Below are 17,196 nucleotides of genomic sequence, written 5' to 3'. Positions count from 1 at the left end.
TAGCTAGTCAAAAGAAACTTTGCCCTTGGGCTACTCCTAGTGCTTTTTCTACAAAGCCACCCACCGCTTCTCTTTAAGGGAGACATCAATAACTCTGGGGGTGTTTGTGAGGGTGTTATTTAATCAGAAATTCTTTAAATTCAATTTTATTAAAATATTCATTGATTACAAAAATATTTATTACTCAATTTCCTGATACCATTTTTTCCTGGCTAAATACACAAGGTACATAGAATAGCTTTTATTTAACCAGGTATCTGAATGCTAACACAATTAAAATGAATTAAGAGAGTACAGATTCAAGACTACTGGTAATAATTTAAAAATGACACTAGAAAGAGTGATTTTGTATTTCATTCTTTTTATTTTGCAACCACCGTTGTAATTGTTTAAATTTTAGGGTATCTTAAACTTAAGAGAGAGAAATAATTTGGAGAAACTTTACTAAAAATATGTTTAAAGAAATCATGAAATTTAAACTTGATATGAACAAAAGTGGCATTTTGTACTATAATAAGTATATATCTAAAAACAAACCCAGGAATTGCTCCTCACGTTGCATAGTAATTAGTCAAGAACTGTGTGAAAATTAAATTTTTACCAATTACATATTTCAAATACTAAAGAAGAAACAAAGGGCAGTTGCCTGAGTGGCTCAGTGGTTTAAGCCTCAGCCCTAGGCTCCGGTCATGATCTCAGGGTCCTGGGATTGAGTCCTGCATAGGCTCTCTGCTCAGTGGGGAACCTGCTTCTCCCTGCCTCTCTGCCTATGTGCTCTCTCTCTCTCTCTGTCAAATAAATAAATAAAACCTTTCAAAAAAATTTAAAAAAAGAACAAAGGAAAATTGTCCTTAGTATTTTTTTAGGTAATAAACATCTACCTTTTGTCAAAATGTTTTTTTGAAGCCTAATCAAACATTTTTATGGAAAAAAGTCAACTACAAGTAGTGTAAGTGTTAACCAGGTAAAGACTTTGGATGAATGATTTCAGAAGCCAGTGCAGAAGAGAAAAATAAGAATGGAGTCCTCTAAGTGTTTTTGCATTCAAGAGGAACTGCCATAAAAGTAAAAGGAATGTAAAGAATTATCTCCATTTATTAGAGAGAGGGAGGTCAGAAGGGAGGCCTAGAGGTTGAGATTGAAGGCAAGGAGGAGGGAGGGAGAGAGAGGTGGGTAAAAGGAAGGAGCAGCAGAGACACAGAACGCAGGAGGAGGAAGAAGGGGCAGAAGACACAGGAGGAATAAGAACAAGGACACCCTGGGGGCGCCTGGGTGGCTCAGTGAGTTAAGCCTCTGCCTTCGGCTCAGGTCATGATATCAGGGTCCTGGGATCGAGTCCCGCATCGGACTCTCTGCTTGGCGGGGAGCCTGCTTCCTCCTCTCTCTCTCTGCCTGCCTCTCTGCTTACTTGTGATGTCTCTCTGTCAAATAAATAAATAAAATCTTAAAAAAAAAAAAAAAAGAACAAGGACACCCTGGAATCGAGAGAAATGCAAAGGTGTTTCCTTAATTACAAAGAAAAAAAGAAAAAGTTCAGTAAATAAAGCACTTTTGGGGGGGTAATAGAAAAATATCAACAATAAACAGTATATGATGTGACATCCCCAAATATAAATCTCTATTTACCTGAAAAACTGGTGTATACATGATTGCATTACATTTCCGTTTTAACATTTTACTTGTAAAATCTCAGAAAAGGATTACTACCCATTAGTGTTATCAAATCTAAACTAAGCATCCAATTTAAGTGCTGAGATACTTTATTTGTAATTGACTATACGAAAAGAGATGCAATTTTGATTTGTCAGGCCATGAAATCTTTCTCTTTAATTCTGTGTTACATTTAAACCCCAACTGTTGGAAGACTACCAGAGGAAGATGTCACATTAGACTGTGTTAAGGTCAACAGCCAGGAAGCTGAAATGTATATTAAAAAAACTTATTATTTTCCAATTATCAAGCCTATTAAACAATTATTGTGCTAAGTGCTCTGCATATGCAATATAAACTAATTCTAATAGAGTTTGCTTTTTTTTTCAGATAGAGGCCATAAGGGCCTGATGTGCCATGATCCATACAAAGATTTTTTTTCTAAGCACTGAGTATTTCATAAATAAATGGTGAGAAAAAAAGAATCCCTGATTGTTTGTGCCATTATAATGCATATTTATTGTTCTAAATTTTAGTAAGTGGAGAAACATAGCCATTTAAGACCACTTCTCCCAGAATGAGCTCCTATTTATTGAACACCCTATAAAATAAGAAAACCTGAAAGAATTTATGGCAATAGGTAGGTCCTTTGTCCAATTAGTCATTCTCCATCATTGATATCGTTCGTTTAAACTTCGTTTAACAATTCATTAGAATCTTTGCTTTTTGTCACTATTGCTTACAAGTTGACTTTTAATTTTCAACAACAAAGAATTGTTTTCAGTTTTGAGAACTACTTAACACATGTGTGGGACTTTTTCATTATGTTCCACCTTTGGTTTTAGAAGCTCACTCTTCTTTCTTATGTACAGAACGTGAAACAGTTTGGGTTAATTGGTTCTTTTTGAGAATGTATTTATCCTTAAAATTCCCACCAAAATACTCATATACACACACTAGGAATTTTTTTTACTTCATATTTTAGTATGTAATATTCAAGTTATTTTCTCTTAATACATCATATCTCCCATTGTCCCTTTAATACAACATGCCTGCTGTTACCTCTTAGTGGTTGGTCACTTCTACATTCTACCATGGGAAGCCTTTGGTCTTTTCCTGTACTCTTAAACGTTTAGCCATTCTTTAAGCCCTGTATAATGACATCTTTTCTTAAAGTTGAATTATTCTGAGAATTTAAATCATGAGACATCCTTCTAAATATTCCTTACACAGCTTACCATAGTATGCTAGATTTTCTACCATTATTTTCTGAAGGAATTAGTGTAAGATTTGGCCTGAATTTTGTCCTGTAAATATCTCCATGCTTTCTTCATTGATATTTCCAAAGCATAAAATATTTACTATATGCATCAAATAATTACAAATAGTAGTAATAAATATAAAAACATAATAATAAAATTAGAGATATGCACTGGTCTTTCTACAAAATATGTGAACATGATAGATATGTTAAAAAATTTAGGATCTAGGGGCACCTTGGTGCCTCTGCCTTCGGCTCAGGTCATGATCTCAGGGTCCTGGGATCGAGTCCTACATCGGGCTCTCTGCTCAGCAGAGAGCCTGCTTCTTAATCCTCTCTCTCTCTCCATCTGCCTCTCTGCCTACTTGTGATCTCTCTGTCAAATAAATAAATAAAATCTTTTTAAAAAAATTTAGGATCTAAATGTATTTATGTGTAGTCAATACAATTTCCCAAATTTGTGGGAGAAAGAGCATCATTTGAATGTATTTCCCTAGGAAATGTGGTATAAAAATTAACAGAAATATGTATTTCCTTAGCTGGATACACTATGCCTGACAAGTTATATGAAAATAACTAATAGCTTTTACTTAAGTAAGGAATGCTTATTAATTTTCCAGCAAAGTATGTTTAATATTTAAAATTAATTAAAATGTTCATGTATATCAAATAGAAAAAGAATGCTGATTTGAATCAATGACAATGTTTATAGTTTGAAGATATTATATGTTATTTTTTATGGCAAAGCTTAACTATTTTAATTACTCCCTTGGAGCATTCATAAGATTAAATTTCAGATTGTCATCTTACTTGTGGAAACTGCATTAAAATTAACAATAAAAACATATTACTTTCCTGCAGTTAAAATATTGCTCATGATCTTGTCACAGCTCATTAACTTTGAAACAGTGGATGAAAACAATAAGAAGAGACTTTTTGGATGTATATTTGTGCCCTAAAGTATAACTGTGATTTCTTTTTCCATTAGTTATTTCAAACATTCTGTAAGTCTAGATATTTTTAATAACAGCATGGTCTGCAATGATCTTCTTTTATACTTCTAAAAATGAAAAGTGAAAATCTCTGATGATACCTACCTATTAAGCGAATGATCTTGCAAACACGCAAATCTTTTAAAAATATTCCCAGGCCAACTTTTAAAAGAATAAGCCTTATGAATTCTTTAGTTCCCAACTGAACCACTAGAGAAATCTCATTTAAAAAAATAAAAATTTAAAGCCTGTATTAAAAAGAGAACCCATCTGCACATTCCACAAAAGATATAGTTAAAATCTATTTTCTCGTTACACTGACTGGGAATACGAAATATATTGTGATAGGTAGGAGCCCTTGAGAGACTCACGGTGCACATGCATTTTTCCCCCATAAGGGTAGACATTTACAGTGATAGAAAGTATTGCATAGCTCTATAGCTGACTATAGTAAAGAGCAGAGAGCTTTATAATTGTCAGATAAATAAATATTTACATTTTAAACAAATACATTTGAGTTTACGCATAGATTAAATGGATAATGATCAGCTCCACAGGGTAGGATTTTTGCTTACTTTTTTCACTGACCTCCAGAACTTTGAGTAGTTACTCAAACATAGCAGACCCTAATAAATGTGTCCATAGTATGTGTGATATTTCCAGAACCACTAACATTCCCATCTTGAGCAAACTGACTAACCACTCAAAGGCTCACATTCCTCACCAATAAAATGGGGACAGAAATAGTCTGTCCCCAGGTTTTTGTGGTATTTAATGTGGTGATACCTCTGAAGTTCTTTGAACAATGTCTATTTTAAAGGTATGAAAGCAACAGATCTCAGAGAACTGTGCATGAACATCCATATATTTCAAAAATAGATATGCAATTTCAAATGAGTGTAGAAGTAAAATTTTATAGAAGAGAAAACTAAGGTCCAGAAGTTTATATGGTATATCTAAGGTTATACTGTTAAAAGAAGGGTAGAGAGTTTTCCACAGAATATCTTTAATCCTAATTTAAACTGTTGGTATATTCATCTTTTACACCAATGACGAATATTTTACACATCAGAAGTGCCTAATTGGAAAGAACTAACAGAAAAATAGATCTCATAGAAATATCACTTTCCCACCCCATGATTTAAATAACAATGGGGACATGGCAAATTAAATGTTTTCCAAAGACATTCAGTAGGTTGTCTTTTTGTTTTATTTTTTCTTTGCCGTGCAAAAGCAAAGGCAGTAGTATATGTTGACTTGAGTGAATTATAATGACTATGATATCATAAAATACTGTTATTCATTCATTCATTCATTTATTCATTCATTCATTCTGTTATTTTAATACTAAATATTAACCACTACAGGTTATGTGTTTTCAACTGAAAGGTAGACACATAGCTGCTTCTAAAAAGGGAGAAATTAGCATTTCTCTCTATCATTAAATAGCTATATTAACTTTATCTTAGCTTAATCCTCTTCTACAGCCCCTTCCTCTAAACTTAACAGTGAAAATACAAGAAGGAATAGTATCAGTTTATGTTCTTGGAGCAGAGAGAACAGTGTGGTTATTTCTTTAACTCTTCTCACACAGGAGAGCACCCAGATGAATAGTTCCTGTTATTTTCACTAGGTGTTTCATATTCTGAAGAGAATTTGTAAAGTAAATGAAAGTGGTAAACAGAGGAATCATCTCATCAACATTCAGTTAAAAGGCAGCCCACAAAGAGAGAGTTTTATAGAAGAGAAAACTAAGATCCAGGTTATATGGTATATTTAAAGTCCTACGTTAAAAGAAGGGTGGAGATTTTTCCCCCCTTTTTGTATTTAGAAGCATAAACAGAATTTTTTAAGAACAAGAGCTATTCAAGTAGAAGGAGAAAAAAAAAATCTGCCCTTTCTTTTAAAGCCAACTTGACCTTCATGACAAAACAAATTGAGGAAATTCATACTCCCCAGATTACATGTATTTTAGATCATACAAGTCAAAAAGTCTGATAAAATTATCAAGCATTACCAGAATTTAAAGCATAAATACTGAATAATTAAGTCTAACTCCTGTAATATCTCAATCTTTGGTCATTGATCCCCACCACCTCTATACTTTGCTCATCCCTGGTTGGATGTCATAGTAGGTTACCTGGATTCCAACAGAGAAAATGTGCTCTAGCTTAAAGAGTATAGTATATGATGAATTAGCCAGGAGATATAATCCTGCTTTGAATTTATCTATTTCCTGGATCAAGGACTAGGTAAAAGCCAGTAAAAAGAAGGTACTTTGGAATAGGGTATAAAAACAAAACTAGGAAAAAAAAGGAATTATGAGAGAAAAGACATATAAACTCCTAAGAAAGAAGTGACAAAAAAAAATAATAGCACATAAAGAGGAAAAGAGAGTCAGAACAATCTGGACATAGTCGTGAAATAGAAGTCATAGGATAGGGGTAGATAGAGTATGTAAGTCACAATTTTAAAATCTTGGACATTTCCCTTTAGAAGCTAGATGTCTGGCCCCCTCTCATACATTTTCTCCATATCAACTCCTACCACTCTCAGGGGAAAAAATGTGATTGTAGGAAAAGAGGTTGTAAGAAAAGGTAGCTGCTTTTACTAAATGCACCATTCTATCTTAATCTCCTTATTTTTAGAGAAAAAACTATTGGCAAGAAGGTGGTTTCATATCAGAAAAAAATACACAGAGGAGAGATTATTGAGGGAATGCATTTTCCTTGATTTTGTTTGGTGAAAACGTAGGTGGAAGATACAATCTGAGAATTTGTTTGCATAATATGTTTATATATGTTTTGTGTTTACATAAATACAAAAAGTTTACTCAAGTTTATGTTCAACATGTGAGAAAAATGTTTCACTGTCTTCCTTTCTTTTTTTCAGTCCTTTGTTGCTTTCTGCTTTGTGTGTGTGCATCGAGACATCCACTTAGTGAGTAAACCCCCTGAGATCAGAAAACATGCCTGTGCTTCGATTGGCATCTATTACCAGCTCTTGTGTACAGCATCATGCATACAGTGAGCACTTGATTTTTGCCAAACTTTAAAAGCCCAAAGTCACAGCACCTTGTTGGGTTCATTTTGTTTGTATTCAGTGGGAGCACGAAAAACTGTTTCTTAATACACAATCACTTCAAGTAGCACAACTTTATAGAAAACTTGCTTTTCACTGATAAAACTGATTTTTATTTACAGCTATAATCAGAACATTAAAAAAATCATTGTTCCCATCTCGTCTTCTTTGTGCTATATTTTAATGTATTACTTATTATTTATTAGGTTATTTTATCTACTTCATATATGTCTTCCTCAGATATTATAAGCTCTTTTTAGGAAATATTTAATGAATCTATATAACTTGAACTTAATAGACTGGTATATTCAGGCATTTATTTATTTATTTATTTATTTTAGATTTTTAAGTTTATTTATTTGATAGAGAGAGAGAGACAGAGACAGTGAGAGAGGGAACACAAGTAGGGGGAGTGGGAGAGGGAGAAGCAAGCTTCCCGCAGAGCAGGGAGCCCAACGTGGGGCTCTATCCCAGGACACTGAGATCATGACCTGAGCTGAAGGCAGAGGCTTAACTACTGAGCCACCCAGGTCCCCCCAGATATTTATTTAATTATACTTTTTCTGTAAGAAATGATTTTGGCAGCTTACGGGGAAGACATAAAATATAAGATAATACAAATGAAAAATAGACAAGAAAAAAAGGGATAGACAAGAAAAGTAGATAAGCAAGTAACTTTTTATTGGCAAAAGATAGAAGCAACAATGTTAGTAATCAAAAATTCATACAACAGACCAAGGTTTTTCCTAACTTCAGGCCATGATCTACTCATGGGTTGTGAAATCAATTTAAAGGGTCCTGTCCATTTTTCATTTAAAAAATTATTTATTTAAATAAATAAATAAATAATTTATTTATGTGAAAATTATTTATTTAAAAATAATTATAATGAGATAATGGATAATATTAAAGTACATCACATGTATTTTTTGATAAAATTGAATTCAGAAAGTTACAAAAACAGTCATAAACCGAAACAGAGGGTTTTTTTCTTTTTTTCAATTGGGTCTCAATTTTAACTCCATGATTTTTGTAAGTCAAAGTCAAAAAGAGAAATGGATTTCACAATTCGTAACAGTTGAAAGGAAAAAAAAAAGCTAGCTAACTGCTCAAGAAATTACAAAGATTTCTAAAGCCATGATTAGTAAGAGATTTCTCCTAAGGATATTCATAACAAGGGCTCTGCATCAAGCAATCTCCCACATCCTCCAATAGGTCCTTTCGGTTAGGATAACACTACATATCATTGTTTCTCCAAACACAAGCCAATGACATCACAGCTGGACCTAGCAGAGTTTCAGTAAGCCCACTTATGTAGGATGTCACAGCAATGCGACAAAGCTAGCCCGAAGTATATTTCTGCTAAATGGATTATGAATAAAGAGAATGGATGCCAAAAATATTTATAAATAAACAGATAGGCCCAAGGATGGATGGATGACTGAGATACTATATTTTGCTTTGTATGGATCAGAATATGTAAAAAATAGTGTACAAGGTACATAATTGTGACATATACAAACTTTAAAAATCTCACAGTGAGCAAGAACTGTTAATTGATAAAAGCCCTACTTCGGGCTTTTAGTTTTATTTCATCAATACCCTGTGCAATGAAGGAATTTATTTCTCTAGTAATCCAGAAACACACAGTACACCTAGGCTCCTTCAAAACTGTATTCTAAGATTAAGAAGCTGAAGATTCAATAGTGTACTGAAGAAACATCTATAGTCATTAAAGATTCAACTGTACATCTGTTTAAGCAGTTTGAACTTCCATTCATTTAAATTAAGCTATGGTTATAAAAACCACATATAGGAATACAAATACTAAAGCCAGTTAGCTGCGTTATTAACTCCTGTAACTCTCTTCCTTTTGAAAAAATACTGTTCACAGCAATAGAGAAAGATCAAGAGGACTTGGGAAAATGCAACTGAGGGGAGGGGTGAAAAAGTAGAGAGGTAGAGAGAGGGAGAGGTAGGGAGGGAGAGGGAGAGGAAGAACACTTAAGCAGATTCTGCAGAGGGAGAGGTATGCATATCTGGAAATGAGTTTGTGTAATGTATCATGACTTTTTGTCTCCAAAGGACTATGAACTCGGGTAAGTTGTTTACCTTCTCTAAGCTCCAGATCCTTTGCCTTTAAAAAATGGAATCATAATATCTACTGAGTCAGGCAGCCAATAATAAAATCAAATAAAGATTATAAAGTTCCTAGCATTAAGAGTTGAAAGAATAAACACTTCTAACATTACTTCATTTCCTTTTCCTATTTCCTTTACCCTTCACATTCTTTATTCACATTCTTCCTGCAGAGAATCCATCACTTTAGTATTTTTCTTTAATGTGAATAACCAAAATCTCTATCCCTCTCTGTTCTTAAGAATTTCAGTCCTACACTCACCATGGCTTGGTCAATATCTCAAAGGCAAAGTTAATATAGATGGATGTAAACTCAGACCCATCCACTAAAGAAGCAAGAAGTTTTACAGGATATTTTTGTATACCTTTATCCCTTATGACTTGGAATTTCATTATCTCGCACTGAGTGACTAGATATATTCCTCTGATCTTTTGATGTCACTCTTTGTTCATTACAAAATATTCTATTTTGTTATCTTTTGTGCCAAAGACACCATTCCTGATTCCTTGTGTTTACTATCAGTTGCAAGGTAACACCATACAAAGTCTTGAATCCCAAAAGATAAGAAATAACATGAACAGCTTTCTGGGTAAGTTATGGTTTGCGCTTAGAAAATCAACAGTTTTTCTTTTAAACTTTTCATTTGGAATAAAACTTTCCTAATCAACCTTCACATGTACATAATTGCTTTAGATGGAGTAAACCAAGGTTTGTTTAAAACTTGTTACCAGGTAAAACAAAACAAAACAAAACAAAAAAGTTGTTCCAGGGGTGCCTGGGTGGCTCAGTCAGTTAAGCATCTGACTATTTTGGCTCAGGTCATGATCTCAGGATCGTGAGATCAAGCCCCATGTGGGGCTCCACACTGGATGTGGAACCTGCTTAAGATTCTTTCTCTCTCCCTCTTTCTCCCTCACTCTCTGCCCCACCACACAAAAATAAAAAGATAAAAAACTTGATACACACTGTAAGACATCACCATATACTTCTTTACTATAATTTATAGCAATTAAAGCAATAGCACAAGGAACCAATACATATGAATGATGTCTTTAGTTGTTTCTTTTGCATCAGCTTTAAGGAGAATTTCAATTAGTTGATGCATACAGAATTGGGTATGTGAATTTATTATAACAAGGGTACTAACTCAAAATAAATGAACTCACAGTGAGCCTCTGTGGAGCATTTCTATTAGCTAAGTAGAAAAGCCTGTTAAAATCTCTTGTGACTGCTGAGAGGTTTTGGGTTTCCATGTGGGGAGAGTGTTTTGTCTTTGTTGTCACTGATCCTGACCAGGTAAAATTGCTCCAGGCATGGAAGGCATCAGTAAACTGTCACTCTCACAAGGACACAAGCTTGAGGTCATCAGTCAGCTTTCATCTTTCCTCACTGCCCACATCTAATCTTAGTAATAAATCCTCCTATCCTGCCTTCCTCATGTTTGTTACATCCGCACTGTCCTTCGACTTCCCATGGGCCTCATCACTGGCTCACTCATATCATGACAGTGAGCACTGAGCTTTTACGCTCATCGAGTCTCTCTCATTTCTGTTATATGTTACACCATAATAAAGATATTTTCCCTAAAATTAAGTTTTACTCCAAAAGACTGCATTTCATTTTTTTCTCCACTTGCTTCAAAAACTTCAAATCTTCAAATCACTTCAATTTACCATTTTAGAACTTCAATAATCAGATGCCATATTATATATCTGCTTTAGCTTTAAATTATGTAAATACATAGCAGAGTGCCTGGATCCCAGCAAGATTTCATCCAATTTTAGTCCTTCTCCCAATGTACTCTGCTTTGGTATGATCAGATACTCCCTAATATCTTTTTTTTTTTCTTGCTCTTAAATGATCTTGCAATCTTCTGCCCTCTGTGAAGCCATCTCCTGCAAGACCTTTTCTGCTGCTTTCCCTTCTTTTTCTCCCGCCCTTGCAGAATTGATATTTATCGTGGGTATGTCATTAGGGACTTAATCATTGACTGTCCTTATAGTGTTGTTTAATGTTTGGTGTTTTTCTTTTCGAAATGGTGTATCTTAAAGCCACTTAAAGGGATATAGTCAAAGGAACTTAATTGTATATAGGGAGGTGAGTGGCAATTGCCAAATAAGTGGTGTTGAAGCCAACTAAATAAACACTAGATTATCATATCATATTTAATATGTCATTTTCATGCAGTCAGATAATTGCTGATTACCATTCTGTTGAGTGTATCTCTTATATATACTGTGCACCTTACAAATATACAGATATTAACTGTTCCAAACACCTGGGATAGCATTATTTGATTGGACCCTAAAAGATAAGTTTAAACAATATAATCCTTGTAGTCATGATTCAGTTTTCACAGAATCAATAACTTGATCTTAAAGTATATATACGTGTTCCTAAAATGAACACACTTTAGATCCTGAAGGTCTGATTAAATGGATTGCATTGTGCTGAGCCGTTTGAAGAGTCTCTGCGCAAATGAAAACTTCTGTCATATTCAGCTGTTGTTTCTGCTAGTGCTACCAGCACTCACTTATGAGGATATTTTTAAACATTCTACATAGTTTTATGCATGTAGAAGGTCAAATATGCTGCTGAAATGCTTATTTTTCCTTTTAAAAAATGTTTACTGTATGTCCATGCCTACCTTAGTCATTGTAACATGACATTTATGTGATTTGCAGATTAAATATGTTATTCAATCTGCCAAAGTTTATCATGCCATGTTCTCAGTATTAGTTATGCTATATACACTTAACTCCAATATCAGGCTTTCAAATAATTCAAATAGGTAGATGTGGAAGGATTCCTGTGTGTCAGGCACTGTGCCTTGAGGTACTAAAATAACATAGAAGCTCACATTCTACTGAGAGAGACAACTGTTATATTCCAATGTAATTTCTAAAATGCAAACCACAACAAAAATCACTAAAGGTGAAGAAATTTCACCAATAAATGAAATGGAGGCAAATTGTCCAGAGATGACTTTACAGAGATTTAACATTTCAGCCTTATCTTTTTGGGGTGAGTAGAATTTTGGTGAAGTAGAGAAAGGGAAAATGGAAGAAAGGGAAAAGTAAGTAGTATTCTCTCTGCAAAATATAGAAGATTGTGGCAGTTTGAGAAGGATGAAGTTCAACGCATTAAACTGGGTAGAATTAGAAGGAGTCAACAAGGCAAATAAAACAGACTATGGTGAATGGGACCAAGCTGTGAAGATGACTCATTGGTCATTATAAGGAATGTGTTTCTGAAGGCAATGTGGGATCATGAGCTGCAGAAAAGCAGAAGGAGGGCATAGTTAAGGATGTGTGCCTGTACTTTCAAATCAGTGGGCAAAACTGAAGAAGCTGAGGAAATGGAATCAGGAGCATGAGGTAAGACACTACTGAGCAAGGAGAGAGTCTGAACAAATGTGGCAGCAGTGGCAATCAAGAAAGCGGGACACATTAAAATAACACTTTGGAGGGGAGGAATATGACGTCAACGTTTTGTATAAGGATTTAAAGCCACTTTCAGCTTTTCAGCTTGATGAAATATGGTGGAGAATGAGATGAGGCCACTAAACCTGGCAGTTTGGCTGTTATTGGTAACCTTTCTGAGTACAGGTAAGTACAAAGGTGAACTCGTGGGCAAAAATGAAGGCTGTATTCAACTGCTTTCAGAGGAATTGATCTATATCTCAAAAAGGAAAAGGTGAAGTAAAAATCTGGTATTTGCTCATTTGCTAATTACTTTGTAAGGTTACATTAACTAAATAAAGCAATCTGGATAACTCGTAAATGAATATATACCTTTCCCGCTTAGGAGAGTTTTTTAAAAGCATTGACAAAATTCAAGTCTCATCGAGTACTTACAATAAGACAAATTATGATTTATTTCCTTGGGTATTTAAGAAACGAGCTAGCTCCTTTTACCTTCTGACAGCAACGGTGGAGTAAATATTTCCAATCGTCTACACTCCTCTGTTTCTGCACTCATTAGTGCATGCAATTAGTAGAAGCCAGGCATTGACTGATTTGATTGACGTGTGTTTATTTTCTCTCCTACACACTGTGGGATCACAGCATGAGAGTGATGAAAGAAGAGCTATAATTTGCAACCAAGGGTAGCGTCGTTATTTATTATGATCATACTTACAACTGGACCCGGTGGGCCCTGGGGACCTTCCCCTCCTTTCAGTCCAGGTGCACCCTGGGAAATGAGAATAAAAACAAAGAAAATGAATCAATGTGACTTGAATATAAATAGGAGGTGTATGATTGATAAAATGGAGATGGTAAGAAGTGTTTTAGGCGCAAATATACATTGCCATATATGTTAGGATAATCAATGCTTATGCTTACACATCTCCCCTTAATTACTTATGCATATTTAGTTAAGTCTGAGAAACATGCTTCTGAAAAGTAATCTCATTTACATGCTTTATCTAAATGCTGAGTATACCTGAGCTCCCGGAAGACCTCTTTCACCTGGGAAACCACGTAGTCCCGCTGGTCCGTCCTTCCCTGAGACACCTTGAGGACCTGGGTCACCCTAAGGAATATAATACACATCAATCATAGAGGGTAATTTCTATGTGTTTCTATACACGAAGCTGTTACTGCCTCTAACCTGTGAGTGAAGCCTAAATGTCATTCAATAATGAGAATATTGTGTGGAATGCCATAGACATTAAAATGAACTTACCACTACCTATATTTAAGACTGTGTATAAAAGCACGGCTTCATGGCCAATGGATCTAAGTGGTCTTATGCTATTGTTCAGTCACACCTTAAAGTACAATAAGCTGGATATTTTACTGATATATCTTTCTGATCTATTTAAATACTGTGCTAATATATAGACCCTATGGACAAGTGATGAGAAGCCAGAGTGAAAAGTAAATGGATGTTTTTAGCCAAGAAGTTTCCTTGAGTGTGTCATACCTTTGCACCTTCTTTTCCTGCAGCACCGGGAAGACCTTGCTCACCAGGGGGGCCCGGAGGGCCAGGATGTCCTCGTTCACCTATTGGACCAGTCTCACCAGTTGGTCCCTAAATTGGATCAGCGAAATCTCATTAGATTGTTCTTTTACTTTTGATAAGGATAACACAGATTCCCAAAGAAATAGTGCTCCTTTTCACAGAAGGTTATCATTTTCACTTATTTCCATGCTGTCCTACAAAACAGAAAAGCACCATATCTGGGAGGAGTCTGAAAAGAAATAAGTGTCATCCTTCGTTAGGACCCGATTTACATAGGTAAATTCAAAAAGCTACTTTCTTCGTTCCGTACCAGGAGTGTTTCAGAGCGAGGCCAAAGTATTGTTAAAAACTCTGGTTTGGGGGTGCCTGGGTGGCTCAGTGGGTTAAAGCTTCTGTCTTCAGCTCACGTCATGATCCCAGAATCCTGGGATTGAGACTTGCGTCGGGCTCTCTGCTCAGCAGGGAACCAGCTTCCCCCCCTCTCTCTACCTGCCTCTCTGCCTACCTGTGATCCCTCTCTCTCTGTGTCAAATAAATAAATAAATTTTTTTTTTTTAAATGTGGTTTTAACTAGTTTCATCCCATTCCCTCTTTTTATGTAAGAAGTTGAATGAGTTTAGGATTAAAAGAGGCATCAGTACCACATTGGTAGCTACCCAATGAATCACTGCTTGATAATAAGCCTTGGTCCCCTGGAACCCAAACAACCAAAGCAGTTCTCCGTGGAATTTCCATGACTGGAGATCTCTCTACAGTTAATCTATATTCATTTGACAAAGTCTAGGGAATGTAGCAGGGAGATCCTGCAGGCCTCGAGTTTGGGCTGGCAGCTCCTCCCGGCCAAAGGCTGTAACAAACAGCCCGCTCCCTTAAATTGCTGCAAATGCCAAAGTGAAAAATGTCAGGTCATTTATGTGTCCCCTGAGTGGTGCTGTTCTGTGGTGCTAAAGTTTAATGAGCTTTCAAGTGTAAATAGAGAATGGTGACCAGTTGCTCTGTATCTCCACTTAGAATAAAGCAAAATGAAGGATTTAAGTTAAAGACATATAAAGGGAAAGTTTCCAGATGCTAAGGCTGTTAAACAGTGGAATGTCTTGCTGAAGCTGTTTATGCATTATCATTCCCTGTTAATTCTCTAAAAATGCAACAGATTCTTAGCCTTTGGTATTGGATAAAGAATGCATCTGCCTTATATTTGAGTGTAAATTTCTAGGTTTAAATTCTTTTAATCGTATGTTGCTGAAAGTCCCCAATTTATCATTAATGTACAAACATACACCCCACAGAGGAATTTTTCTTGAATATCTGATCAGTGGAATTTCAGTAGCAAGCAATATAAAATTGATCCAAATTTAATGGCTATCGCCATCGAGACAAAGATGAGCAGTGATTCACATGACTATAAAAAAACAGAATAAATATGAAATATCACAATCAATATTGTTCCTATTAAATCACTTCTTTTGTCTTAACCTGAAAATTAGGTTACTGAAATCAGGAATTGGATTTTCTCTCTTAAAAGAACCAATAAAGAAAACTAACTCAATGGAAACGCATCCTCAGTAAAACACCTGATACTTTAACAACAACAACAAAGATCTCAGAAGCCAGGTGTCTACATTAGGCAGAGATGAATTTTCAAAAGGGGTAAGATCCTGAAATAATCAGTTAAGCCCCTTGATGTCTACATTCTAGTTGGACTTTGATTTCATTTCTTTTTTTTTTTAAAGATTTTATTTATTTGTCTCAGAGAGAGAGAGAGAGAGAGAGAGCGAGCACTGGCAGACGGAGGCAGAGGGAGAAGCAGGCTTCCTGCCGAGCAAGGAGCCCGATGTGGGACTCGATCCCAGGACGCTGGGATCATGACCTGAACCGAAGGCAGCTGCTTATCCAACTGAGCCACCCAGGCATCCCTGATTTCATTTCTATTCACAGATATTGACTATAATAGGAATCATTCTTTAAGTTATAACTTTTCACAGAAAATTGCCATGAAGTTGCTTGAAATGAAGAAAAAATAATAAGAGTAGCTAATTATTGGGGGAGTATTTTTTTAATTAAAACTGATAAGCAGTTAAGGATTTTTCAGTACAGAGGTACGTGGGTGGCTCAGTAGGTTCAACAACCAACTCTAGGCTTTGGCTCAGGTCCTAATCTCAAGGTTGTGAGATGTCGCCCCGCACGGGGCTCCATGCTCAGTGCAGTCTGCTTGAGATTCTCTCCCTATACCCCTTTCTCCACTTGCATGCATGCTGTCTCTCTAAACAAATACATAACATCTTTTAAAAAAGAGTTCTTCAGCACACACATACAAAAGTATGCAAAAAAAAATCATGCAAGTATGCATTTTTCTTTTATAAAAGAGTAAACAGCATTTCCCTTGCTTTAGGATTCATCTCTGTAATTAAATGATTAATCATTCCAAGAATTCTTCATTTTTGCTTCTGTCACACATATTCCTAGAAAGAAGATGCGGTTTTTTGTTTCTCTGCTTATCATTTGTGTGTTTGTGTGTGTGAGTATGTGTGTGGGTATATTTGAGTTACAAAGTCTTAAGACTTAAGTCTTTTAAGACTTAAGTCTTAAGTCTTAAGACTTACAAAGTCTTAATTATAGGCTGAGAAAAAAAACTATTTAAAGCAATTAAATAATTAAAACACTTACTCAACTGCTCTTGCTCTTTTGCTATGATTTGTTATTAGCAGGGGTAAAATTCCGGCCGAGTAAACTAAATGTGTCCTTTCCATTCAATGCCACTTTGCCAGAATAAATATTTTCTATTCTCACAAATTATTCTATAATTCAACATATTGTATCAATTTTTGAGACTCTTCCTGCCACCTATGTTGAAAAAACTGTCTTTGTCATTATTTAGGCATATTCAAAGATTGCAACTATGTTATCATTGATGGAAATCATTGTTATAAAGACAAAAATCTTAAGAAACATGCAATATACTACAAATATTACAATTTAAGGGAAAAATCCATGTTCAAAGCTTTATATTATATTTCTAATGTATTATACAACTAAATCTAATTTATACTCAGAAATCTGAAGTCATTTTGTAATTTGAAACTCTGGGAAAACATGATGGTCAACCT

At 35.2% G+C, this 17,196-nt stretch overlaps 1 protein-coding gene across 1 annotated transcript in view; it reads right to left on the bottom strand.

Annotated features, from left to right (window-relative positions):
• COL11A1 (collagen type XI alpha 1 chain) overlaps positions 1-17,196 on the bottom strand; it is a 195,472-nt gene that overhangs the window by 51,579 nt on the left and 126,697 nt on the right. The window contains exons 39-41 of the mRNA XM_080802136.1: positions 14,054-14,161; positions 13,571-13,660; positions 13,265-13,318 (exon numbers count right to left, since the gene is read on the bottom strand). Coding sequence (XP_080658262.1) covers positions 13,265-13,318; positions 13,571-13,660; positions 14,054-14,161 — 252 coding nt within the window. The remainder of the gene's footprint in view (positions 1-13,264; positions 13,319-13,570; positions 13,661-14,053; positions 14,162-17,196) is intronic.

The sequence above is a fragment of the Martes martes genome, assembly GCF_963455335.1.
Source record: "Martes martes genome assembly, chromosome: 4".
Lineage (NCBI taxonomy): Eukaryota > Metazoa > Chordata > Mammalia > Carnivora > Mustelidae > Martes > Martes martes.
The sequence above is the reverse complement of the archived record's forward strand: the minus strand, read 5'-3'. Positions and strand labels throughout refer to the sequence as shown.